This window comes from Neophocaena asiaeorientalis, unplaced genomic scaffold (assembly GCF_003031525.2).
Source record: "Neophocaena asiaeorientalis asiaeorientalis breed wild unplaced genomic scaffold, Neophocaena_asiaeorientalis_V1.1 scaffold116, whole genome shotgun sequence".
Lineage (NCBI taxonomy): Eukaryota > Metazoa > Chordata > Mammalia > Artiodactyla > Phocoenidae > Neophocaena > Neophocaena asiaeorientalis.
In genome coordinates this window covers 8,164,131-8,189,761 of record NW_020174561.1, presented here as the reverse complement: position 1 = coordinate 8,189,761, position 25,631 = coordinate 8,164,131, and the positions used below count along the sequence as shown (strand labels likewise).

Below are 25,631 nucleotides of genomic sequence, written 5' to 3'. Positions count from 1 at the left end.
CATGAACCAGTTGGCCACTCTGCATGTTTTGGCATAACTCCTGCCCTTCTGCATGCACTCCTACAGCTATTACAATGTCCTTGAATTTGTAATTGATGGCGGCTGTTATCTGAATGGACAGGTGTGCAACTGCTTATATTCTCTTGGCTGAAGAAGAAGCAACAACCATTGCTGAAGCAGAAAAGCTGTTTAAGCAGGCCCTGAAAGCTGGAGACGGCTGTTACCGGCGTTCTCAGCAGCTACAGCATCATGGATCCCAGTATGAAGCCCAACATAGTAAGGTTTCCTCCAGGTTGACGTGTTGGGGGATCAGAATTGTAACATGATTAATCAGAGCAGATATTCAGTCCAGTTCAAACGACATTTCTCCTAGATTAGAATAAATATTGTTTTTTGCCTTTCTTTGTTTTTATTAATTTTTCTTCCCCACAAGAGCACAGCACATAATTAACTTATAGCTTCATTACTGTTCATGTTCATGTTTTCATGCCTGCCCACGGATTTTTAACACTAGATATAAAAGTAATAACCTTTAATGGTGACCCTTTTTCTCCTCAGAATTCTTACATATTTCTGTTTATCAGTTGCTTCTCTGCCCCATAATTTTAAATCCTAATTGGGAAACAGGACTTAAATTAGCGTCAATGCTATCAGAGGGTTTGTCTTATGGGTCTTCTACAGCATGGGTTGCAATAGGACAGCTGAGAATATAACAGCTATTGGTGATTGTCTCAGTATTTAGCTCTTATTTAGGAAGCACTGCTGTTGGCTCCTAGGGAGAAAGAGCCATGAATTCCTAATTATGTATCTTTTTTATATTTAAATTATTTAAAATAATGGTTTCTTTTATTTAACATAACTTTAAAATGAGACCTTTCACTTCAGTACACTAAACTGAGAGTCAGTGTTATTTTAGGGGAATGGTATAAAAACACGACAACAAAATCATTTCTGGAATTTCTTGAGCTCCTCGACTTGTCAACTTGTTGGTTGTTTAAGTAGAAATTTAGTGATCCTTGTGAGAGGGAGTGTTTTCATTGTCTAACCAAACTTTGGGTTGTTTCTTTAAAATGGAATTTCTCTCATTTCTCTGTCCTGCGTCTTAGAGAGTAGGAGTGTATCTCCTTCATATTTGAGATTATAAAATTAAGTTTTAGTTTTAAGCCTGGATTCGGTGCAGAAACTGAATGCATTAGTTCCCGTGACTAAGATATAGTGAGATCTTTGCACTGTGGCCTGTGTATATAAGTCTGTCCACATAACCCCTCAATACACAGGTTTTAATTTTTATTCTTAGTAGTACATATGTTAATCAAGTCTCTAGTCACCATCTATATCTTGCTTTTTTAAAAAAATTATGTATAGCACAGTGAATTTTGAAGACATATATAGTAAATGTCTGTTTTGTGAATTAAATGAGGATTAATACATAAAATTACATAATCTGTAATATAACTTGAGAAATTTTCTTTATTTCTTTTCTTCTGTAAATTAATCCCTTCAACCTGTTGCCTAAATCTATCCAAAAAAATATAATCACATCTTTAAAGTAATTTGTAGGTACTTGGCAGATATTCAGCACACATCTTGTTCTCATTGTTTAAAACTTGAAATGTTAGTACTTTGGTCTTAACATCTTTTAATAGCTGCATATTATACATATACTTAATCTATAACAGGTGTGTCATATTTTTCTAAAACATGGTAATTTTATTGAGGATTAAGTACGTACATGTTCTCACTGGTCTGGAAACATATCCAGAAATACACATAATTAAATAAGAGATTAAGATGAGAAGTTGTTAATGTACTTTTTAAGAGCCATTTTAGTGACTATTATTACAAGTATTTAGCTTGTCAATACTTTCTCTAACACTAGGGTAGTTTTTCATTTTGTTGCATGGTCTATTGTCATATCTGGAATGTGTTATGTTGCCATTTAAAATTGACTGCTTTGGGGACCTGGAGATGATTATGATGTCACTAGTGTTAGGGAAAGAATAATGTAAAACAGAAGTTCAAGATGAGGCTTCTCCAGACTTAATGTCAAGAAGGAAAAAAAAATAGTTCATCAGGATGCAACCTGAGATTCACCTCTTTGCATCTTCACCAAAAGCATGCAACGCTAGAAGAATGTGGAATTCTTGCTTGTAAACCTCATGCAATGTGGGTATGTTCATTTTCCCAGCACTTTGTGGCAGATGATTTTATTTATCGAATATTCAACATCCTAACTCAAAAGCATGACTTAATAGTCACATGATTTGACCTTTGGAAGTCTAAGTACTTTGACTTTACTCTGTTTGCATTCTGCTATTAGAAAAGTTGTCAGTGCTCCTGGCAGTAAGGAAAAGTCAAAGGAGCAGACTCTTCTCTCTGAGGTTTTCCTTTAAGGGCATGAAAAATACGCCTCTGTATTTTTTCTTGCTGCTGAGCTGAAAGCTCTTGTATTTTTTTTAAGTTTTGGTGCTTTATGTCTCCCTCTTCAGGACGAGACACCAATGTCTTGGTCTACATCAAAAGAAGGCTAGCAATGTGTGCCAGAAGACTCGGGAGGACCAGAGAAGCAGTGAAAATGATGAGAGATGTGAGTTTGAATTCATGTTTGGGAACAGTGACAATGCACCTGACTTACAGAAGGAGGAACCCACTGAATGGGGCCATGGCAGATAGTACCACTGATGGTGTGGTGGTCCCATAAGGGCTGGGGTTCTGTTCTAGCTCCAAACTTAGTAGATGAGTAATCTTGGACAAGTTACTCAGCTTGTTTGTGCCCTGTTTCCTCATCTGTAAAGTGGGGATAACAGTAACTTTAGCAATAACAATACACTAATAATAATGATTACTACTTAGGAGTGTTGTGAAGATTAAATGAGATAATACATGCAAAGCTTTTAATAGAATGACTGGCCTATTTAAGAAATCTCAGTAGATATCCTTATTATTAGACCTTTGGGACTGTAGCCAGAAGCCAAGAATGAGATCAGCCATTTTAGCTAACTGACTTCTTTTGTGTTTAGTTGTTAGGAAGATTTGAATAAACTATGGCTCAAATTGCTACTCTCAAATTTAATAACATTATGATCTAATCTTATTATAGTCACTTCAAGCATTTTCCTACATTCTCGAATCAGGATATTTTATTAGTGGTAGTCAACATAATAAGAGAAAATAGGTGAGAGTTTTAAAACAGAAGAGAACCAAAGGAGGTTATTATTATGTAACTTTAAATAAAAACAGTGGTTTTAAGGGAAACCAGTTGAGGAACTTTTACTTCCAAATTTTTTTTTTTCACATTTTTTTTATAGTAAGAAATACTTTTCATAAAGAAACAGACACCAGTGGGAATTGTATTTATAAACAATTTTCTTTTTAAAAACAATCTCAGAAAGCCTTTGTCAACGTTTTATTCTTCTACTGTCTTCCTGAATTAGGAGACAGGTAACTGCCCATTATAAAAATAAAAGAAACACGGGGTAAGATAAAAGTGGCATCCTGCCCAATTCTCAGCTTTTGGGTGTGAGAACAGGACTGTGTAAACCCAGTGAGCCTTTCCTCAGTTTGTCTCTGGAAGGGTAGTAATTCATGTAAATTCCCAGTTACTCTTTGGTGGTGGGGACCTGCACTCCAGGCTCAGCCCTGGTTATTTCTGCAAGTTACAGTATAATATGAAGGCCCAAGTGAGGCCCATACTTCTGGCTCGGGTTCTGGCTACTCCATTAAACAGCAGTTTAGCCACCAGATGTGAGGAGAGGAACAGAGGAGGGAGATTCCAAGATAATTCTAACTTGACTGAAGGTGATAGATGTTTCTTAGGCAAAGCCACTGCTAGGGGGATCTCCCAGGATTCAATTCTTTTGGTCGAAGGAAGAATTTAAAGAATGTTATATAGTGCTAAATTTTAGAAAAGGAGATTTCTGTAGAAACATGACTTGCTTGCAAAGCTTTTTAACTTGCAGAAATTCCAGCTTTTGATATAGTGCAGAAACTCTACCAGTCCCTGAAAGAGCTGAGAATTTTATGAAGGATGGAGTATTTCTCTATCTTAAAGTGGCCCAGCCACATTCAACCTTTAACAAGGTATTTTATATTTATTGCCTTTTCTTAACCTTAATTAGCCTGGGACAGGCGTGCATGGAGGAACAGATTTTGGTGATTTTCTTTATTATATGTTTAAGCAATTTCATAGGCAAAACAAACTCAGATGATTTTAATTCCAGTTTTTTTCAATCAGTCTCCTGCTGATTGTCATCATTTTTAGTATATACATATAAAATTTCACATGATTAAAAGCAATATGTCTATACTATGGTTTGATTTTTGTTTAACCTTATTTTATATTTACAATCCCATTTATTGACTTAGTCTACAAATAGATCTTGGGGGAAAATTTGGAATCCAGTGTAATAAATGCTGGGCAGGGAGTAGGAAAACCTGCAAGTAACTCTCAGCTTTGCTCTTCACTAGCTTTGTGACTCGAGGCAACTTCCTTCCCTTTCATGGGCTCTTCATTTGTCTTCTGTAAATTGGGGATAATGATTCTTACCTAAAAGAGTAACTGAGGGAGTCATGGGGACAATGAAATGAGATAATGTGAAAACACCTGGCACATAGTAGACGTGCTTACCTTTTTTCCCTATTTTTTCTCCATTACATAATTATGTCTTAATTTGCTGAACTATACCCCTGATGGGCATTTTGGGATATTTATGATTTCTTTTTCTTGAATGAATCAATTAGTCTCTCTCCTTCTCTTTTCATATGTGTATACACACACATCCATATACATGTATATATCTATAATCCTATGTATATATTTCTTGGGTTACTTTTCTAAAAAAAAAATCTGTCATATTATTAGACTACCAAGACATGTTGTCTTTTGACTGGGTCTACGGAGCATCCAGTAGATATGGGCCCTAGTGTTGTAAACAGTCCAGTGAAGGACACCGTCAGACATGGTGGAGATTTGTTTTGAAGAGAAATATCCAAAGTGCTCTTTCCTTCAGAAACTGCTGGAACCCTAAACGGAGGAGGGGAGGTTGAGGCCCCTCTCTCTGTTAAAGCCGAAGCTGGTCCCCGCCCTGCAGCAGACAGTTGGGCCAGCCTGGCTCCTCTCAGATCACGGGTCACGCGTAGACAGGGACTTCCCTGAGGGGCCACTCCTTCAACAGCGTGCTCACGAACCATCTTGCTGGGAAGCTTCCTCTGATAAAACAGCACGCTGGGTTCCAGGCAGCCTGCTGATAAAGCATTAGGGCAGGAGGATCTAAGTTTTCATTAAGACACAGCCATCCTCCCCCGTGTGCGTTAGTGGAAACTTTCCTAGAGCAGATTTTAAAGTGGACATAGATATGGCAGAGTCAGAATGCCTTCCCTGTAGAAAGTAGACTCTTTAAAACATTTCTCTGGCAATCCCTTAAGAAAGGGAAAACTGTTAAAAACTGTTCATTGGTGATTTATCCTGAAAGAGAATGAATGGGAATTCTAGGAAGGCCAGCTGTCGATGGTTATGGATCAAAATATTGATCCTGTAAGTGAAATATTGATGAGGTAAGAAAACATAGGCTTCTTAATGTCAAGATTCATGGTTTCTCGTTTTGAAAGCAACACATTAATTATTTTGAATTCCCAGGCTGCTTTCTCAAAAACTCACTTTAATTAGCTTCCTTTTGCAGTCAAGAATACAAAAGCACCGTCCTTACTGAAGGAGTGTTTGGCAGTGAATAGAGCTAATAAGAGAGCATGGTGGCTTTTGAACTTCACTCTAAGGTGTTACTTATTATTCAAAATGAAAAGAGTTACATTTAAAGAAAGTCTTTCTTTTTCAAATTTAAAGAAAGTCTATTTGCTTATTCTCATTTGGGGGAATTTTGCCTCTTTTATTTTTTTAATTTTTAAAATTTTTATTTTATTTTTTTTTTGTTTTCATTCTTCCCCGCCTCTTTTATTAACATTTGATATATGACACAATTTTTCTCTTTTTAACTTTTACCATTTAGCTGACCTCACATTTTTCCTCTGTCTTTCCCTGGCCCTATTTGAGTAGATTGGAAATAGAATTCCTAAGGCTGACTGGTCTGGCCCCTTAGCCATACTCAGTCAGAATTGGTGTAAACTGGTATGGGTGGGATTGTGTGCTCAGTTAAGAGGACCCTCTTAAAGCTCCTCTTGCCCCAGGTCATTTGGTCTAGGGTATGATTTCCCAGTCTTGGCACTATTGACATTTTGTGCCACATGGCTTTGTCGTGGGTGTCCTGTGTTGTAGGCTGTTCAGCGGTATTGCTGGCCTCTACCCACTAGATGCAGTAGCAGCCCACCCCCTTGTTGCTCCCCAGTGTGACAACCAAAAATGTCTCTAGACACTGCTCGTCTTTAGACATTTGTCCCCTGGGGAGGGGGTGTGCAAAATCACTACCCATTAAGAACCACTGATCTGGAGAATCCTACAGTGAGTAGATATGTTTTAGGGCAGACATCAGATTTTTATTCACTCTGCTTGTTGGCAGTCTGAGTTTCCCCTGTGGTGGGTACAAACCTCTAAAGCGTCCCTAAAATTGATTAGCTCCTACCAGAACCCTTGACCTGGGACCAGGCTGGTTTGAGGAGCTATTTTGTCTCATATGGGATTCCCTGAATAGGTATCTGGGGTATGAAGAGTAAATGAACTTAAAGATTTTGGCAGTGTTCTAGTTGGAGGGATAAGAAAGAAACAGAGGCAAATTATGGGGTGGAGGTCTTCCTTGGTCCTTGTCCATGCTTCTAGATCATCGTCTGCCTCTCTTCCCTAACATCTAAATCTCCTTTGAAAGTTGACCTTAAGCTCTCAGACTTTACCACCTGTTTTGCCTCCTTTGGTAGTTTTCTGCAGACCTCTGAGTCATTCTCCCTGATTCCTGTTTCACCCTCTCTCTCTGCAACACTACCTCTTTCACTATCCTGGCTTCTCATTTGACACAGGTCATCACAACCTTCTTAAAACATTTTATTTATTTTAGGAAACCATGCTCTCTAAGTTCTCCTGAAATTGCAGTCCTCCTGGCTAGATTCTCCTCATCTTCCTAACTTCCCAAATTTGAAGTGTCCCCTGGCCTGTCCTAAGCCTTCCTTTCTATTTCCATCTACAACTCTGGATGACGACATTTAGACTCAGAGTTTTAAATACCATCTAAATGCTGATGAACTTTTCTGTAGTGTTTATTATGTTCTAGGCGTAATTTTAAGTGCTTTACAAATATAAATTACTTAATTCTCATAACAGCCCTTGACATAGGTGCTTCTTCAAGGTTACATAGCTAATGAGTATTTCTGAGAATGTGATCTTCCAATCCAATCACCTGCACCAGAAATATCCAGGGTGCTAGTTGAGCACCTGCTTCACAGGATTAGTGTAGGAATTAAATGGAATAATCCGTACAAGGCACTCGGCACAGGACTTCACGAATAAGTACTCAGTGTGCTATTCTTACCATTACTGTCTAAGATATATTGTTAAGTGATAAGGAAAGGTGTAAATATTAGGTATAGTTCGATTCCATTTTTTTCAATTAAAAATAGATGCTAATATCAACCAGTGGTTCTCAAACTTTTTGGTCTCAGAACCCCTTTAAAATTACTAAGGACCCCAAAACTTTTGTTTGTGTGGGTTTATCTATTGATATTTACCATTTTTGAAACTAAAACTAAAACTAAATTACATCCACAAAGACCCTGTCTCCAAATAAGGTCACTTTCATAGGTACCAAGGGTTAGGATTTCAATATATTTTTTTTTTTTTTTTTTTTTTTTTTTTTTTTTTTTTTTTTTTTTTTTTTTTTTTTTTTTTTTTTTTTTTTTTTTTGCGGTATGCGGGCCTCTCACTGTTGTGGCCTCTCCCGTTGCGGGGCACAGGCTCCGGACGCGCAGGCCCAGCGGCCATGGCTCACGGGCCCAGCCGCTCCGCGGCATGTGGGATCTTCCCAGTCCGGGGCACGAACCCGCGTCCCCTGCATCGGCAGGCGGACTCTCAACCACTGCGCCACCAGGGAAGCCCTCAATATATTTTTTGGAGGACACAATTCAACCCACAACACCAGGTTATATATAAAAGCAAAATATAGACTCTTTGTCAATACTTTTATTCTTTCTAAATTTCACTACCTATATCAGATTAGCTGAAGGCATGTTTTATATTCTTTAGACCATGTTAAACCCTTTCTCAGTCTAGCCGGTAAAGGTTATAACTGCTAAACACCCTTCTTTTGTTCTTAGTCGGGGCTCTTTATAAAAAATAGTGAGAGGAAACTGCAGTTACCTCAGCCCTGGGCTTGTAGCCTTCCTGCATTTTCAGCATCATTTCCATGATTCCCAGTTGAGAACTGGAGTGTTTTCAGTTTTTTGTCATGTAAGTTACATATTGAGTATTACTATGTACCAGACATTTTGCTAAGAAGTTTACATATACTATCTCATTTAACTCACATACCATAGGTGTCCTATTAAGTTGGAAGAATAATTTGTACTCACTGTAACAAGTCAAAGAATAAGGAAGTTACGATCTCTCCTCCACTCCTGCAGTGCCATCTCACTGAGGTAACCAACACTCGTGATTCGGTGTACATCTTTCCACCCCGTTTTCTTTGCTCCTATAAATACGTATCTGATCATGTAAGGATTTTGAGCAGAGTTGATTTGTATCTTAACCAAGTGTCCATGAGAATTAAGCCTTCATGGGGATGCTCACTTTCTGAGCTTCTTCTGTGGGGACTCCCTCTTAAAGAAGACATACAGGTTTTGAGATAATAAGTGCCATTTCTCCTGATCTCTTTTTTCACAACTATTTTATCCCTGTTTTTCACTGTTCTCAATTTTTATCTCAGATCACTTATTCAGGTGATCCCTTCATTAAGGAGAGATTAGGGCCAATGAACAGAGAGAGACAGGGTTTTTAAACCAAATTTTAAAAGCATACAGAAGGATAAGTGAAGCTCATTAGATTTTGAGTGTCTTGAGTGCTGGCATGGTATTTAGTTTTCCTGTGTGTCCCTCTCAGCACACTGCACAGTATCTTGTAGATAGACAGTCAAGAAAATATTTGAGTTGGTGAATCAGAGCTGTGGCATACAAATTCCCAGTTAGCACTTTGCACCTGTGACTTTTGTTTCCCAGCCTTTGTTAAGACACCTCTTTGTTACTGCTTTAATTCTACTGATTTTCTACCTTCCTTAGAGTGGTAACATTTATTGTTAAAGTAAATTAAGACAAGTTCTATTTAGAATATTATTGTAGATGTTCATTATATATCATCCCTTTTAGGTCATTAGAACTATCCTAGGGTGTAAGCAATTGACCTTTGGGAATTAATTTAATAGTATTGGTATTAATAGCAAGAGGATGTGCTTTAAATGATTTGCAAAGTGGAGCACTTCTAATGAAAGCACACTTTAGAAAATATAAACCTCTGGGACTAATCAAACTCTTTGGAACATTAAGGACTATTAATTTGCGTTTCTGTCTGCTTTTGTTCATGAAGAAAAATCTTCATGAAATTAATGATTTATAAAAAGAACTGGTATGCCCTTCCCAAATTGTTAAAAAAATTTTAGAGAATATTCTGTAATGAAAATTCTGTTTTTATTGCATAGGTAGGAAGATCTTTTTAGGAGGAAAATTCTAGCTGGATATATCGGAGGTTAATTTCTATTCCCTTTTATCTCTTTTTCCTTATTCTTAAATCCTCTAGTTTCATTCCTTTCTTCCCTCCACCTTTGCATTCCACAGGTCACATTTCCCTTTTATCAATATTTCCTTAAAATTGTCTTGGATTATTATGAATAACTTGGTTGATGGATTGTTTTAGAAGATGTTAAGTAGATTGTTGAAAGAAGTCAAGTACCATTATGTAGGCGTGAGGCACGGGAAGAGTAGCATTTTAATATGTCCAGGCAACCAAGTATCACTTGAACGTAGTTACTTTCAAGCTTTTAAGACAACCAGATATATCATTAAACTAAAGACAAAGTGTGCGGCGAAATATATTAATTCCTAGTAAGTGTTCCTGAAGTGTTTGTTGGCATGTTTTCTAGATTCTCTCTTTGCTATACTCACAAATAAAGAAAAAGTGAATCTTGAAAGCAAATGCTATCAATAGTAACTCACTGATCTTCAAAGGCTATGACTTTGAAAACTTAATAGACCTTTGCTTTTTTTTTTTTTTATCATGATTTGCTTTTCTGGGTTTGCCTGATATATTAAGCTGACTTATTCAATAAATTATTGGCAATTAGTAATGTATATAGAAAGGAAAATGATTTAACTAATAAGAGCAAATGATAGATTTATCGATTATTGACTTAGCTGGTTGCATCAGCAATGGTGAAGCAGTTTCAGCAGCCCCGTATTCTGTATTCACTATTCAGAGTGAAGGGCTGGCGGCAAATAATCCCTGAGGCGGGTGAGACGGTTATTTACCTTAGGTGTTGTCATTTACGTAAGAGTCTTATTTGTGGCATAATAAATTCATGGCTGATAAGCTGGCCGTCACTATCAGGGTTTTTCATATGCTGGGCCCACGTTTTTCCATGTGGTGAGTAGTATCCGCTACTGAGTAGAGCTTTCAATGTATATGGCTGGCCCATGAGCAATTCTAGATAGATGCCTGTCATCTGGGGGTTTGATTTGGCTTCCCTCCTCCAATCAACTGTTCTTGACCTCCCTTTCCACGTATGCATCTTTGGCTTCTGCTTCTCCACTATGTCTACAACCAGTTCTTCTCTTGGATTCCTGCTGTTCTGCATTTCACCTTCCCAGGACTCAATCCTGGTTTCATTCAGTGGCTCCAGTCGTGCCCACTGTTTATCTAGTTCCACATCATCTCTCTCCCTTTCTACACTGCAGCCCCGATTTTGGTCTTCCACTACCCACGTTGCACTGAACCATCCAGTTATTCATCTACTCGTTCATTCAGCGAAAAAGGATCGAACCTCCATTTCATGCCAGTCCCTGTTCTGGGTGATAGGTATAATCAATAAACAAAACAAAGACCACTGACCTGACATGCTTTACATTCTAGCAGAGAAAAGAGACAAAAATAAACATAATAAGCATGTATTTTCATAGCATATTAGAAATTGATAAATGCTGTGGAGAAACAATGAAATAGAGCAGGATAAGGAAAATAAGGAAAGGCAGTGGGCAGAGAGTGGAGGCCATGGAAATCACAGTTTTAATAAAATGATCAGGTATGTGTGATGTAGAAGGTGACATTTCACCAAAGGCCCTGAAGCAGGAGTATACTGGCGCACTGAAGTAATAGCAAAAGAGTTCTGGGTGGAACAGAGTAATCCCAGGGGAGGGGTGGAGATTACAGATGATGTAGGGTTTTTGGACCACAGTAAGGGCTTCAGCTTTTGCTCTGGGTGAAATGGGGGCCATGAAAGGTTTTGAGCCGAGGAGTGACATGACCACTCTTAATTTTTACAGCCTGCTGTGTGGCAAGGGGGAAGCAAAGAGGTCAATCGGAAGGCTCTTATATTAATCTTGGCGAAAGACAGTGGTGGCTCAGGCCTGAGTAGTAGCAGAGGAGGTGGTGAGAAGTGATCAGATTCTACATATATTTCAAAAATAGGACCAACAAGATTTGCTAATCGATCAATATGCCGTGTGAAAAAAAGAGAGAAGTCAAGGATATTTCCAAGGACTTTGCCATGGAAGGAGAGGAGTTCCTATCAGCTAAGATGTGGAAATCCGCAGGTTTTTTGGGAAAAGTTGAGTTCAGCTTTGAACATGCTATATTTGAGAGAGCACATTACTCATTTTTATCATAAATAATGGCTTCTTAATCTTTTTGTGGATCAAAACAAATTTTCGCTTTGTTGAGGTGAGGAAACCATTAAATAGAGGAAAAATAATGGGACCTCTGTGTTTGATGGAATCTCTTCTAAAATATAGATGATGAAGAACTCCCATTATAGTACCATTCATTTAAGAAATCCCAGGAAGGCAAAACCTAATTGATTTTAGAGAGACAGGACCATCACAATCTTGCAAAATATGTAATGCAGTATGTGTTTAACTTACATATCTATAGATTTTCTTTTTCTTACCGTTTTCACTCAACAGTTATTTTTCAGGTCTGTCCATGTTTACTTCTCGTACCTCTGGTATATGTTTGCAATTTCTAACTTCTGTGTCCTATTCCCTATTATGCTCTTACTCTGTTTTACTTAACCTTTCCCCTAGTGAGGGCCCCCATATTGCCTCCAGCTTCCCATTATCAACACCCTGATAGACATGCGAGAAGCCTTCCCTGGGGTGTATGCCCAGGAGTGGATTGCTGGATATTAGGCATGTGAATGTGGATTTCAGCATGTCCTGCCAGTACACTTCCCAGGATGGCTGCCTGTGATTGTTTAAATTCTCATCAGCAGTACATGACTATGCCCGTTTATCTCAGTACTAGGCCTGTTTTAAACACTATATATATGTTAAATATATTTTAAATTCATTGCATATTGCTTTTTATCATGTTATTTCATAATTTAAAAAATATTATGTCTGTAGTTTTTCCCCCCTTTTCATTTTGTATTCTCTTTATTTGCCTCTTTTTACTTTTATTTTTGCTGATCAGTCTTGACAGGGGTGTGTCTTTTTTTTTTTTAACGTCTTTATTGAACTATATAATTGCTTTACATTGTTGTGTTAGTTTCTGCTGTATAACAAAGTGAATCAGCTATATGTATACATATATCCTCATATCCCCTCCCTCTTGCGTCTCCCTCCCACCCTCCCTATCCCACCCCTCTAGGGGGACACAAAGCACTGAGCTGATCTCTCTTTGCTATGCAGCTGCTTCCCACTAGCTATCTGTTTTACATTTGGTAGTGTATATATGTCCATGCCACTCTCTCACTTCGTCCCAGCTTACCCTTCCCCCTCCCCGTGTCCTCCAGTCCATTCTCTACTTCTGCATCTTTATTCCTGTCCTGCCCCTAGTTTCATCAGAACCATTTTTTTTTTTTAGATTCCATACATATGTGTTAGCATACAGTATTTGTTTTTCTCTTTCTGACTTACTTCACTCTCTATGACAGACTCTAGGTCCATCCACCTCACTACAAATAACTCAATTTCGTTTCTTTTTATGGCTGAGCAATACTCCATTGTATATGTGTGGCCACATCTTCTTTGTCCATTCATCTGTCGATGGACACTTAGGTTGCTTCCATGTCCTGGCTATTGTAAATAGAGCTGCAATGAACATTGTGGTACATGTCTCTATTTGAATTATCGTTTTCCTAGGGTATATGCCCAGTAGTTGGATTGCTGGGTCATATGGTAGTTCTATTTTTAGTTTTTTAAGGAACCTCCATACTGTTCTCCATAGTGGCTGTATCAATTTACATTCCCACCAACAGTGCAAGAGGGTTCCCTTTTCTCCACACCCTCTCCAGCATTTACTGTCTGTAGATTTTTTGACGATGGCCATGCTGACCGGTGTGAGGTGATACCTCATTGTGGTTGTGATTTGCATTTCTCTAATGATTAGTGATGTTGAGCATCCTTTCATGTGTTTTTTGGCAATCTGTATATCTTCTTTAGAGAAATGTCTATTTAGGTCTTCCGTCCATTTTTGGATTGGGTTGTATGTTTTTTTGATATTGAGCTGCATGAGCTGCTTGTATTATTTTGGAGATTAATCCTTTGTCAGTTGCTTCATGTCTTTTTTATTAAACTTTTCACAAGAACTAGGATTTGGTTCTATTTATTTACTCAACTTTTTTGTCTTTATTCCAGTTTTACTGTCCATATTTGTACTAGTCCTCTCTCCTCCTTCTCTTCTTTCTCCCCTCCCCCATTCTCTGTGTTTGTTGCCTTTTTATCAGTTTCTTAAGTTAAACACGTAGCTCCATTTGATTCTAAGTATCTCTTTATTTCCTTATAATTTCATCTTGTTCCACATAGTGTGTTTTTAGCCCCTTATCATTGATTTATAATTTTTTTATATTATATTTATTGAACATCGATCATATGATATTGATTTGGGGAAAATTTAATGGAGGCCTCCTCTGAGGCCTAGTTACATGGTCAGTTTTCATAAATTTTATATCTGTTTGAAAGGAGTATGCTTCTGTTGGTTACAAAAGTCTATATGTATTTACTAGTTTGAGCTTACTAATAACCACGTTATTCAAATCTTCTGTCTTAGCAAAAATGTCTGTTTGCTCTATCAGTTTCTGAGAAGGATATGATAAGATTATTCATTTCTAATTGCTTACTTACCTGCTGTTTTCCATGTCCAGTTAATTGTTGCTTTATATATATTGAGGCTATATTGTTAAATGCATTTAAGTTGATAATTATTTTGTCTTACTGATTATTGAGTATATAATGCCCCTCCTTTGTCCCTTAGTCTGTTCTGCCTTGATTTTCTTTTTAACTTGTATTAAGGTAGGCTGCTCTAGCTTATTTGGATTTGGATTTGCCTGGTATATTTATTTCCATATTTTATAATCAAGTTTTCTGTAACTTTTTGATGGACCATTTGTATCTGTAAAATTTTTGCTGAATATTATCTTCAAAATCTGACAGCTTTGTATTTTGGTTGGTATGTTTTCCCATTTGTGTTTACCGTCATTATTTTTCTGTTTAGAGTCACTTTTTCTTTCATATTTTGTATCCGTCATACTTTCCCTCTTCCTTTCTTCTCTTCCATTGAATAGATCTGCCAGTTCAATATTTAAAAATTCTGTTTTATTATTCTTGTGGTCCCTACTAACTAGGATCCATACTTACATTTATGGGTTTTTAAAAACATTTTTATTGGAGTATAATTGCTTTACAATAGTGTATTAGTTTCTGCTTCATAACAAAGTGAATCAGCTATACATATACATATATCCCCATATCTCCTCCCTCTTGCATCTCCCTCCCAGACTGCCTATCCCACCCCTCTAGGTGGTCACAAAGCACCGAGCGGATCTCCCTGTGCTATGTGGCTGGTTCCCACTAGCTATCTATTTTACATTTGGTAGTGTATATATGTCCATTATGTTTCTTGATCAGCTATTAAGCTTATCAATGTCTATATCTTTTTCCCAAATGGTACAGTTAACTTAGCCTGTGCCTGTACCCTCTCTAGCTCATGCAGCAACCAGGGAAATTTGTAAGCCGCTTTTCCTTCTGTGAGATGTGCAGGGAGCAGTGATGTCTGAGTCTCTACTGGTTGGCTGGGCTGCTTCTTTGACCAGGAGCCAGTGAAGCTGTTGACTCCTAGGGTGAACAGAGACGTGATTATTGAAAAGAGACGTTTTGGCTGACCTGGGCCAGAAGGAATAGAAACTATAAAGCAGGCAAAGCCAGCAGTGCATCTGATAACCGGGGAGGCCAATGAGTTGGGTCTCTTGGGTTTCTTTTTTAAATAATCAATACGAAAGCATTGAATATATTTCCTTCCTAGATAGTTGTCTGTCCTACTTGGTAAGAGCAGATACCCCCATTGCCTCTTCCCTCTCCCTGGGCTTAGAGATATTGCCTTTGTGACTCAAGAATCCACTGGTGCAAGGCTACTTTCTGAGACCTGAGTCTCATTGAGCCCTCTGAATGCAAGCATAGTCTCTAGTAGAGCATCTTGCTATACTCTCCCATTAGGAAAATTTTTACTGCTTGAGTAGAGTAAAGGTAGTTACCACCTCTTTTTCTGCTCCCAAACACCTTGGACTCCTCTCTTTGCTTCACCTTCCACTTTCAGTTAATGTGCATAAGTCCTGTTAGCTCTACTACCATATTCACCTCTTTTCAACTGCACTGCTGTGATCCTCATTCAGGTTACCATTATCTTTCATCCGTACTATGCAGGTGTTCTCCAGGCTAATGCTGCTCTCCTTCTAGAGTCCCTTCCACAGAACGTAAACAAGTAACTTTATTTATTTATTTTGGGGGCTGCGTTGGGTCTTTGTTGCTGCGTGTGGGCGTCTCTAGTTGCGGCAAGTGGGGGGCTACTCTTTGTTGAGGTATGTGGGCTTCTCATTGCGTTGGCTTTTCTTGTTGCGGAGCACGGATTCTAGGCACGCAGGCTTCAGTAGTTGTGGCACGTAGGCTCAGTAGTTGTGGCTTGTGGGCTCTAGAGCGCAGGCTCAGTAGTGTGGCGCACAGACTTTGTTGCTCTGAGGCATGTGACATCTTTCCGGACCAGGGCTCAAACCCGTGTCCCCTGCATTGGCAGGTGCATTCTTAACCACTGAGCCACCAGGGAAGTCCCCCAAGTAACTTTGAAAAACTCAGATCAGAACTTGTTACTCTCCTGTTTAACAGCCTTCAATGATTTACCATTACATTTAGAATAAAATACAAATGTTTTCCATGGCCTGCAAGGCCCTACATGATCTGCTTCCTGCTTACTCTTCCAAACTCAGCTTATGCTACTGTTTTCCTCACTTGCTAGGCTAAAGCCACATTGGGCTTCCTTTTGAGTATGCTAAGCTTGCCTGTTCCTTCCTTAGGGCCTTTGTGCACATATTTCTTCTTGCATGGAATACTCTGTTCCAGATCCTCACTTGGCTGGTCATTTAAGCCCAACTGAAACGTTACATTTAAAAGGCTTTCCATGATACCCAGCTGAAGGAGCACTATACACGCATACTCACAAACACACAATACACACTCACACACCCTATCATTCTGTCATATTACTGTCTTATTTTTTATTGCCCTTTCACGTTTGAAATTATCTCATTTATTTATTTATTTACCTACTTACTTACTTATTTGTTGTCTGTGTCCTGCATCACCACTAGAAAGTCACTCCACAAGGGCAGGGACTTCATCTTGTTCCCTGGCACATGATAGCTACTCAGTTAATGAATGGATGGATAGGTGAATGGATGCCTGGGTGGGGAGTAGACAGGATCACTTCCTAACCACATCCCGCCAAATGCACAAACAAGGGGACTGGACTGAGATCTTACGACCACATTGCAAGCCCTTTTCCACCCTGAACAGATCTTCAGTTTCTTTAGTGAGCACTCATCTGATGAGAGATCAGGCAGTCATTTCATTTCCATTAAACTCAGGGGGATGAGAAGGGTTGTTTAGCCCAACACTTCTGTGGTCAGGTGTTTAGTCATGTATGGTTACTGCTCTGCAGCCCACTCCTGCTCTCTGTCTCTGCCAGCTCCAAAATTTGGAACTTCTCTGGGTCTTTTCTCAGAAGAACAGCTGAGGCTTCCTCTGCTTCCTCTGCTGTAGTTTAATCAATGCCCATTTGTAATTTGTCTTGGAGAAGTTTGTTAAAGTCTCTTGTTCAGTGACTGCCAGCCATTCCTCCCACCCTCTTCGCTGTTTTCATCACAGATATTGGTTTGTCTCCTTTTGTACCACTTTCCCATCATTTCAGTAGGTTTGTGAGAGAGAGTAGGTAGACATGCTTGTTCAGTCTTCCGTCTCAGTTTGTAAGTCCTTTGCCTGAGTTTTTTTTTTTACTGTAGTGATGTGAGATACATAACAGTTTCTGGAGTAGACTTGGAGTTTATTTATTAATAAATAAGTCTGCCTAGTCCTCTCATACATCCCTGATTTCAGACAGGAAAATTTATTTAGACCTTTCTCTAAAAAGTAAGAGTTCATTTTACACTGCTGCATCTCAGCATATTTTCCTTTCAGAAAGAGAGAAATGTCACTCCTGTCTTATATAGTTTCTTTTTTAAACTTTGCCTTCTATCCTACAGGGATGGGGAGACACATCTGAATGCTCTGGCTTTAATTTAACAGGTCCTGGTAGAACAACCCCAACTCCTTGGCCCAGTTTGAGAGATTTCAGAGGTAGAGTTGAGAGAAGTTGAAGACTGGTTAGATAAGCGTTTTTTTGGTCTTCTTTTTTTTACCTTTCAGGACATTGAGTGGTGTATGAGGGAGAGAACAAGAAAAGGTCATGGATGATTTCTTGATTTCTTTTTTGGGAAGCTGGGGAGACAACGGTGCCATCATGGAGATTGAGATTGTAGTATTAGTAGCTGGTTTTGGGAGTGGGTGGGGGAGGATTGATGGAATTATTTCAATTATAGATATGCTGTTTTGCAGTACCTGTGGGTCGTCCAAATGGAAATGTCTAGTAGGCTTTGGGACATACAGACCTTGAGCTCAGGAGAGAGACCTGGGCTGGAGGAAGTTCTGGCAATGATCAGCATGGAAGATGATTAAAACCATGAGCAATGATGGGATCATATATGGAAGAGCGAATATTTAAAAAGAGGTTTGGAGGAGAGTGCAGAATAGTTTGACCAAAGGAGACTTGAGAAGAAGTGAAATAGGAAGAAAATCTAAGAGCATGTTGTGCTGTGAAAACCATAGCAAGAAAGGAACATGAATATGAGATCTAGACAGTTCTTAGTGCAGTACTTGTCACACATTAAGTATCTGGTAAATATTTATTATGGAGACAATATTTATCACATTTTACTCCAAAGAGGTGGTTGGTAATTTGGCAAAAGCAAGATCAGTGGGATGTAGAGGGTATAAAATAGATTGCATTGCATTGTCCGCTGAATGTGAGGTAATGTGTCTTCTGGCGACAACACTTTCAATAAGCTTGTATATAAAAGGGAAAGAGAGGTGATGATACCTAGAAGGGAGCACATAAGCAGTAGAAGACTTGAGCATGTTCAAATGATGGTGGAAGAAGACTGAGAAGAAAGGCAAAAGTTGAACATACATTTGAAAGAGAGGGAATCGTTGCTGGAATGAGGTCCTGAGGAGTGCATAGTGATGAATTCCAGAGTGCAGGAGAGAAGGATTGACTAAAGGAGGGACCCCAAGTGTGGCTGATAGAAATATGCAAGTGTATCTGGATGCAGATGGGAATTGTAGTGGAGGGGTAGGGCTGAAGAATTGAAGGGGGTCCTGCCTGTTGACTTGTTTTCTTGACTAATAGTTGACAAGATCTTCTGCTAAGAGTTCACTGGGAGGAGCTGGGTTAGAAGTATGAAGAAATGGTGGAGTGGGGGAGAGAAGTCACCAGGGAAATACTGAGGGTTACTGGGCAGCATCGGCCCAGCAGAGATTGGAGATCATTATATTTTAGTTGTTCCTCCAAACCTTACACTTGTGGCCTTTAGCCTGAATGTTGGGGCAGAATTGATAGACATCTGGGTTGATCAGAGGTCAGGTGTTGTAGGGTGAGTACAATAGAAAGACAAGTCAGGAACTTGAGGGATTGTCAAGGAAGTGGTAAGGAGATGAACTGTGGGCTCTAGGTCGGGGAGGGGAGGGAGGGAGGGAAGGAAGAAGGGATGATGGACTCGGTCTTTTCTAGAGACAGGTGTCTTTTGAGTGTCTACAAGGTGCCAGCACGAAGTACAGAGTGGACAACAAGACAGACAACAGTTACGGCTCTAATGGAGCAGTTACGAGGAGGAGAGGAGACATGATGATAAAGGCAGTTACAGATTGTGGTGAATGCTATGAAGGAACTAAAAAGGCTGCTGTGATAAAGGGTACCTGGAGAGGGGCTAATTCAGATAATTGCTCAAGGAAGGTGTCCACAGGAGGTAACTTTATTTCTGAGGCCTGAAAGGTGAGCGAGAGAGCCAGCCACGTAAAGATCTGGGGAAAGACGTTACAGAGGAAGAGCTAAAGCAGAGACCTTGAGGCTGGAAAGAGTTTGGCAAGAATGAAAAGGAGGCCAGGTGAGTGAAAGAAAGGTTGGAACCAGGTGAATGGGAAAAGGCAGGCAGGAGCTGTGTCGTCCAGGGCTGTGCAGGAAATAGTAAGGTCTTTAGTTTTCACTGTAAATACACAGTATGTAAAACTTAAACATGTGTAAAACAAAGGAGGGATGTGATCTTACTGATGATTTTATAAGATTGCTGGGTACATTGTTGAGAATGGAGGGCAAGAATGGAGGCAGGGAGTCCAGGTGAGCAGGTACAGTAGTAGTCCAGACGAGAGCTGATGAAGGTTTGGAATTGGGGGTGGCAATGGAGGAGTGGATGGGTGTGAGATATATTTGGACATAGAATCAATATGATTTGACTATTGGCAAATCCTATTGCCTCTACCTTTAAAATAGATTTAGAACCCAACACCTTACTATGTCTACAGCCACCCCCTTGATCTCAATCATCGTTACCCTACATTGGATTATAAGAGCCTTCCAACTGGTCTCTCTGCCTGCACTCTTGTACCCTTGCATCTACTCTCCACACAGCAGCTAGGATGAACCATTTGAAACAGGTTAGACCATGTTATTCTTTGGCTTAAAACCTTCATTCTGAATTTAAACCCTACAAGTGGCCTAGAAGACTCTACACAGTCCAACCCTCATTTCTGCTCTGTGTTCACTGTGGTCTAGCCACACTGGCCTTCTTCCTGTTTGTTGAACACGCCAGATTCACTGCCACCTCAGGATCTTTACTCGTGGAACCCTTCCCAGGAATTCTCCTCTTCCAGTCTCATGACTAGCTCCTGCACCCGCTTTAGTTTCTGCTTAAATGCTACCTTCGCAATCCCACCTTCCCACCTTCGCAATCCCATCTTCCCTGTGCTGCCTTCACTGACTGCTCTATTTAAAACGTCATCTGCCTGTCATGCCAGCATTCCCTAACTTTATTCATTCCCGGCTTTATTCATTCTCTTTAGAATGTGTCACCACTTGAGAGTCTCTCTTTATATTTATCTGCCTATTTTCTATCTCCCTTCACTAAAATGTCACTTTCGGGAAGGCAGGGATTCATAAAAAGATGGATGTCTTGGGCTTCCCTGGTGGCACGGTGGTTGAGAGTCCGCCTGCTGATGCAGGGGACACGGGTTCGTGCCCCGGTCCGGGAAGATCCCACATGCCGTGGAGCGGCTGGGCCCGTGAGCCATGGCCGCTGGGCCTGCCTGCGTCCAGAGCCTGTGCTCCGCAACGGGAGAGGCCACAACAGTGAGAGGCCCGCGTATCGCAAAAAAAAAAAAGTGAGCCCTGTGGTGTCCAACATTGACAGGCTGGGTAGGGGAGGAGCATCCAGTGGCTTCTGAGAAGGAGGACCTGGAAATATAGGAGGAAAACCAGGGAAGTGTGATACCATGGAAGCTAGGAGAAGAAAAAAACTAAGAGTAATGGGAATGGCCTGAGAGAGATAAGGACCAAACAAAGTGGACAGGATAAGGCACCGGTGGTCTCAGTGAAGTTAGAGAGGAAGTTTAGTGTGAGTAATTGTGTAAGATAACTAGAGATTGGTACGTTCTGGTCAGAGAGTTGCATAGATGGGACACATCTAGATGTCAAAGTCTGCAGTTTGACTATGACCTTGGGTTACTTAATTGCAGTAGAGGGACAGTCTTTTCTTTAGAGACAGTAAAACAGTTGAGAATCTCGGATACTAGGTGGAATGTTTACATGGACTGTAATCATCTACACTGAGGGTAGGACTTGAGGTTCAGAGTGAGAATATGGAGACAGGTGCCAAAATCTTTAGTGTATGAGGATCTGTTACCTGGTAGAAAACACGATCAAAGGTTGGTGGCCGGTACTGGAGTATTATGGTGTGAGCTTCAGGGGACCAGAAGCTGCTGCCCCAGGGCTGAGCAGTAATGGTCTGGATGTGCTTTGGGGAACTAGGAGAAGCCAGCCCTGCATCCTGCTGGTACACATAAGTTTTGGGGGGGGGGCGGGGAATTTACAGAAGCAGTGAACTCAGGCTCATGTTCTGTAAATAGCTTATGGATGTGTTGGGGAATTTGTGTATCATGGACTCAGGTTTCAGGAGAATAGAGTGGAAAGACTTGGGGAGGAAAGAGAACACTGGAAGGCAGAGTGATTACAGAGCAGTGTGGGGATGAATGTCAGAGGTTGAAGTACTGACCTTCTGCCTGTTGCTATAAAAGAATCTTTCATAATTGTAAACTTTCAGCCTGACCCTGTTGTGAGATGCCTGCCAGGGCGAGTATTTGTTAATAACTGTGCCCTAGATAACCAAATGAGTTAATCTTCTGAGTAGAGTTATTTACCATTACCCATGTGAATGTGGAAGGGTGTCTGCCAAACACAGTTATTGTGGTTTTGGCATAAAAAGTCCTTTCTGACAGTAATTGTTGGCCAGTATGTTTAGCTGCTCCTTGAGGCCACTCCTGGAACAGGAGAGCAATGCCATGTCATCACAGAGGGAAGGATGCTTATCGTCCTGTTTTCCGTTACCAGGCCTTCTTCCAAGCCATTTCAAATATGCATCAAATTGTTCAGATTTGTTCATGAACTCAGGGCTAGGGCGCAGCCCTGTTTGAAGCAGTTTAAGATGCTACAGAAAATGTTCTTAAACTGAAGCAGTTTAAGATGATACAGAAAATGTTTGACTCAACGTGTTACCTGTCAGTGTTGAGGACCGTTATAAATCATTCTTTTCCCCAAGACAGGATGAGGCTGACTGCTTCCCTGCCCTCTCCTCCAGCTTCACCCTCAGAGTTCTTGAAACTGCAGTTTACCGTAGAGTTTAGAGTAAGGAAATTTTACAAATATACAATAACATAGATGAGACAGGGGTGCTATCAGATCCTTGCTTTTGGAAAGAAGATTCACTGTCATGCCGACAGCTGTTACTTTCCTCTCCAGTTCTCAGTGATGAATGTATTTACATCGTGTGCTCAGTTCAGTGAAGAACTAGTTAACTGGTGATTTAACTAACTGTCCATGCATATCATGTATGGGTCATGTTACTTTGCAATAGATGCAGCTTAATATTTTCCTTTAGATTAGATCTGAAAATGATGTTTTCTTATTAATGTATGTTTAAGCCTCTCAGGACTGCATTTTAGAGTGGTCTGTGTAACTGGAACTCTCACGGCCCTCTGAGGACACTGGTAAACAATTCATTTTTTCCTTTCATGGCCCTTAGTGTCAGTAAAAATCAATGAGAAAATAATAAGCATGCAATACAGAGTGTCTTTTCTATTTTCTGTTTATGCCTTTATTTGAAACTGTAATGAAATAATGTCAAACTTGCAACTATAAGAAAATAGTATCTGCTGTTTGAATATAATACAGGCCAAATTCTATAAACTTTAATTAGGCCAAGCTTGCATTGAGCTCAGTAGGAATCTGGCTGAGGATCTCTTTTAATTACCTCTGCCTTAAAATATGTAAGAATTTTCACATTGCTTTTCTCACTCAAAGAACAATGCATGGATAGCTAAACTAATAAAATGTTTAAATAGGTACAAATCAAACTTGAAAAGTTTAAACTGTTGTTTTCATCCTGTAAGTCAGCTGAGAAAAAGCATACAGATTGTAGTTCTAAATTATGTCCATAGAGTATTTCAAATCCAGTAAATTAACTCTCCTTTTTTTTCCTATTTGAGCTCATAAATGTTAACCTCAGAAGTGCCTCAAATTCTTCCACTGAAATAAAGTTGAACTGACAATAGCCAGATGATGTAAAATTGAAACTGAAATTCTATCCGTGGCCCATCCCACGTTCTTCCCGCTAGGTATGAGGAATCATAGGAGAGTTAGTGTTTTCATTTGCATGGATAGCTAAACTAATAAAATGTTTAAATAGGTACAAATCAAACTTGAAAAGTTTAAACTGTTGTTTTCATCCTGTAAGTCAGCTGAGAAAAAGCATACAGATTGTAGTTCTAAATTATGTCCATAGAGTATTTCAAATCCAGTAAATTAACTCTCCTTTTTTTTCCTATTTGAGCTCATAAATGTTAACCTCAGAAGTGCCTCAAATTCTTCCACTGAAATAAAGTTGAACTGACAATAGCCAGATGATGTAAAATTGAAACTGAAATTCTATCCGTGGCCCATCCCACGTTCTTCCCGCTAGGTATGAGAGGAATCATAGGAGAGTTAGTGTTTTCACTGTATGCGAACTGTAATATTTGGGCAAAGCAGGGCATATAAATCTCTCTCTGCCGGGAGAAAGCAATTACCAGTGCAGAGAAGATAGCTGGCAATAAGTAAACAGAACTATGCTAGATAGGACTTTAAAGGTTTATTTAGAATGGCTTAGCTTATAGAAAACAGGCCTTTATGTTTATCATATGCCTTCATTCGAGTTTCTTAGTAGAAAGGCTAATTATGTCACCAAGCTATTTTTTGAACATTATTTCAAAATAAATAAATGAATTGGGCTGTGTTATACCGCACAGTTAAACCCCTGAAGGAAACTTAGTCGCACACAGCGAAACAAATAGCACCTTGAAAATGCAGTGTATCTGGTGTTAACATGCAAGGATAATGCCTGACATTTGCCAAGCCCCGGATTGTGTCTGGGTGCACTGTGAGCTAGGTATTATCCTTATCTTGCAGATGAGAAAATTCAGCTCACCTGGTGCCAAGAAACTCCAGTGTCCCTGAATGGGAACCTGATCTATCTGATTCCAAAGGCAGTGGTGCTCTTGACTTTTGTATACCACCTCCCCCATGTTGAACCCTTTCCAGCAGCCCCACTGATGTGTGCGGTGCCTTCTCTTTTATTTTGAAAACAGTATGTCATGGGAATCTTTGTGGTTCTGGAGAGGAAGCAAGAAGGAATTTTATGACAGAAGAGTTTTCCTGTTAGGTGGTCTCAGCTAAGCCTAACCCTTAACCCTATCTCCAACCTCAACCCCAATCCCAGCTATAAGGGTTAGAGAGAGAGGGACTTAGAGGAAATTTAACTCTGAAGCATCCTTCAAGGTAAGATAATAATTCTTATAGCTCTTCACACCACGTCTGTCAGCGGCCCTACTCTCTGGAACTCAAATGGAGGAAAATTGGGACTCTAAGATGGGACTCTAAGACGTGGTTCATCTGAGATTAGCTATTATTATCTTGTCATCATTATCAAATTCAAGTGCAGTATATTAAAATCTATTAACTCACATTGATTTTGGAGGAAATTCTCTAAATCTTGTCTAATCAGACATTGCTAGAAATATTTTAAGGAGCTACAGAGTCAAACCCCCAACAGGAAGAAGTAATTTTGCTTCAAAGGGCAATTAGAAAATAGGAAAACAAATTAAAGTCTAAATGATAAAAATCAAAGTCTTCATGACTTGAGGAATTACAAATGAAAAGTACATCTAATGAGCTTCCTATGTTTGAGGAAGCAACTTTAAAAATGTGTAAAAATTTAATATATGAAAAAACAGCCTCACTACCCAGAATTAACTATAAAACTAAATAGTAGTAAATAAATAATTAACAGTTTTTATCATAAAACAATATAAAGCTATAGACCCCATGTGACTACCACTCACACCATTCACCTCCCCTTAGGTACCAGCAACTTTGTTTTTTCAGTTTGCTTTCATATAGTTCCATAAAATATACCCATAAACAATATGTAGGATTGTTTTGTGGGCATTAAAAAATGTAATTAAATGTTATATTCTCCAGCCTGTTTCTCTAGAGTGTTTCTAGAGAACTCAAAACTGCTTGATGTTTGTCTACATTAAGACATATTAAGCTTAACTCCTTCCTTTTGCCTACTGAATAGCATTTTGTCATGAGTAAACCTCATTTGATCTATCCATTCTGCTATTTATGGCGGTGTTCCTCATCCTGTGTGAATATCCCAGTATGCGAATCCTCAGAAATATGTATGAACGGGCTCTAGGAAGCAGAGCTGGAAGAGGAAGTATTGGGCTGTAGAGTAGGCCTTTTTCCATTTTACTACAGTCTGCTGAACCAG

At 39.5% G+C, this 25,631-nt stretch overlaps 1 protein-coding gene across 6 annotated transcripts in view; it reads left to right on the top strand.

The window, feature by feature from the left end:
• ST7 (suppression of tumorigenicity 7) overlaps positions 1-25,631 on the top strand; it is a 199,797-nt gene that overhangs the window by 111,217 nt on the left and 62,949 nt on the right. For all 6 annotated transcript variants that reach the window (XM_024757829.1, XM_024757826.1, XM_024757827.1 and 3 more), the window contains 2 exons: positions 122-276; positions 2,490-2,587. In XM_024757829.1, the coding sequence (XP_024613597.1) occupies positions 122-276; positions 2,490-2,587 (253 nt within the window). The remainder of the gene's footprint in view (positions 1-121; positions 277-2,489; positions 2,588-25,631) is intronic.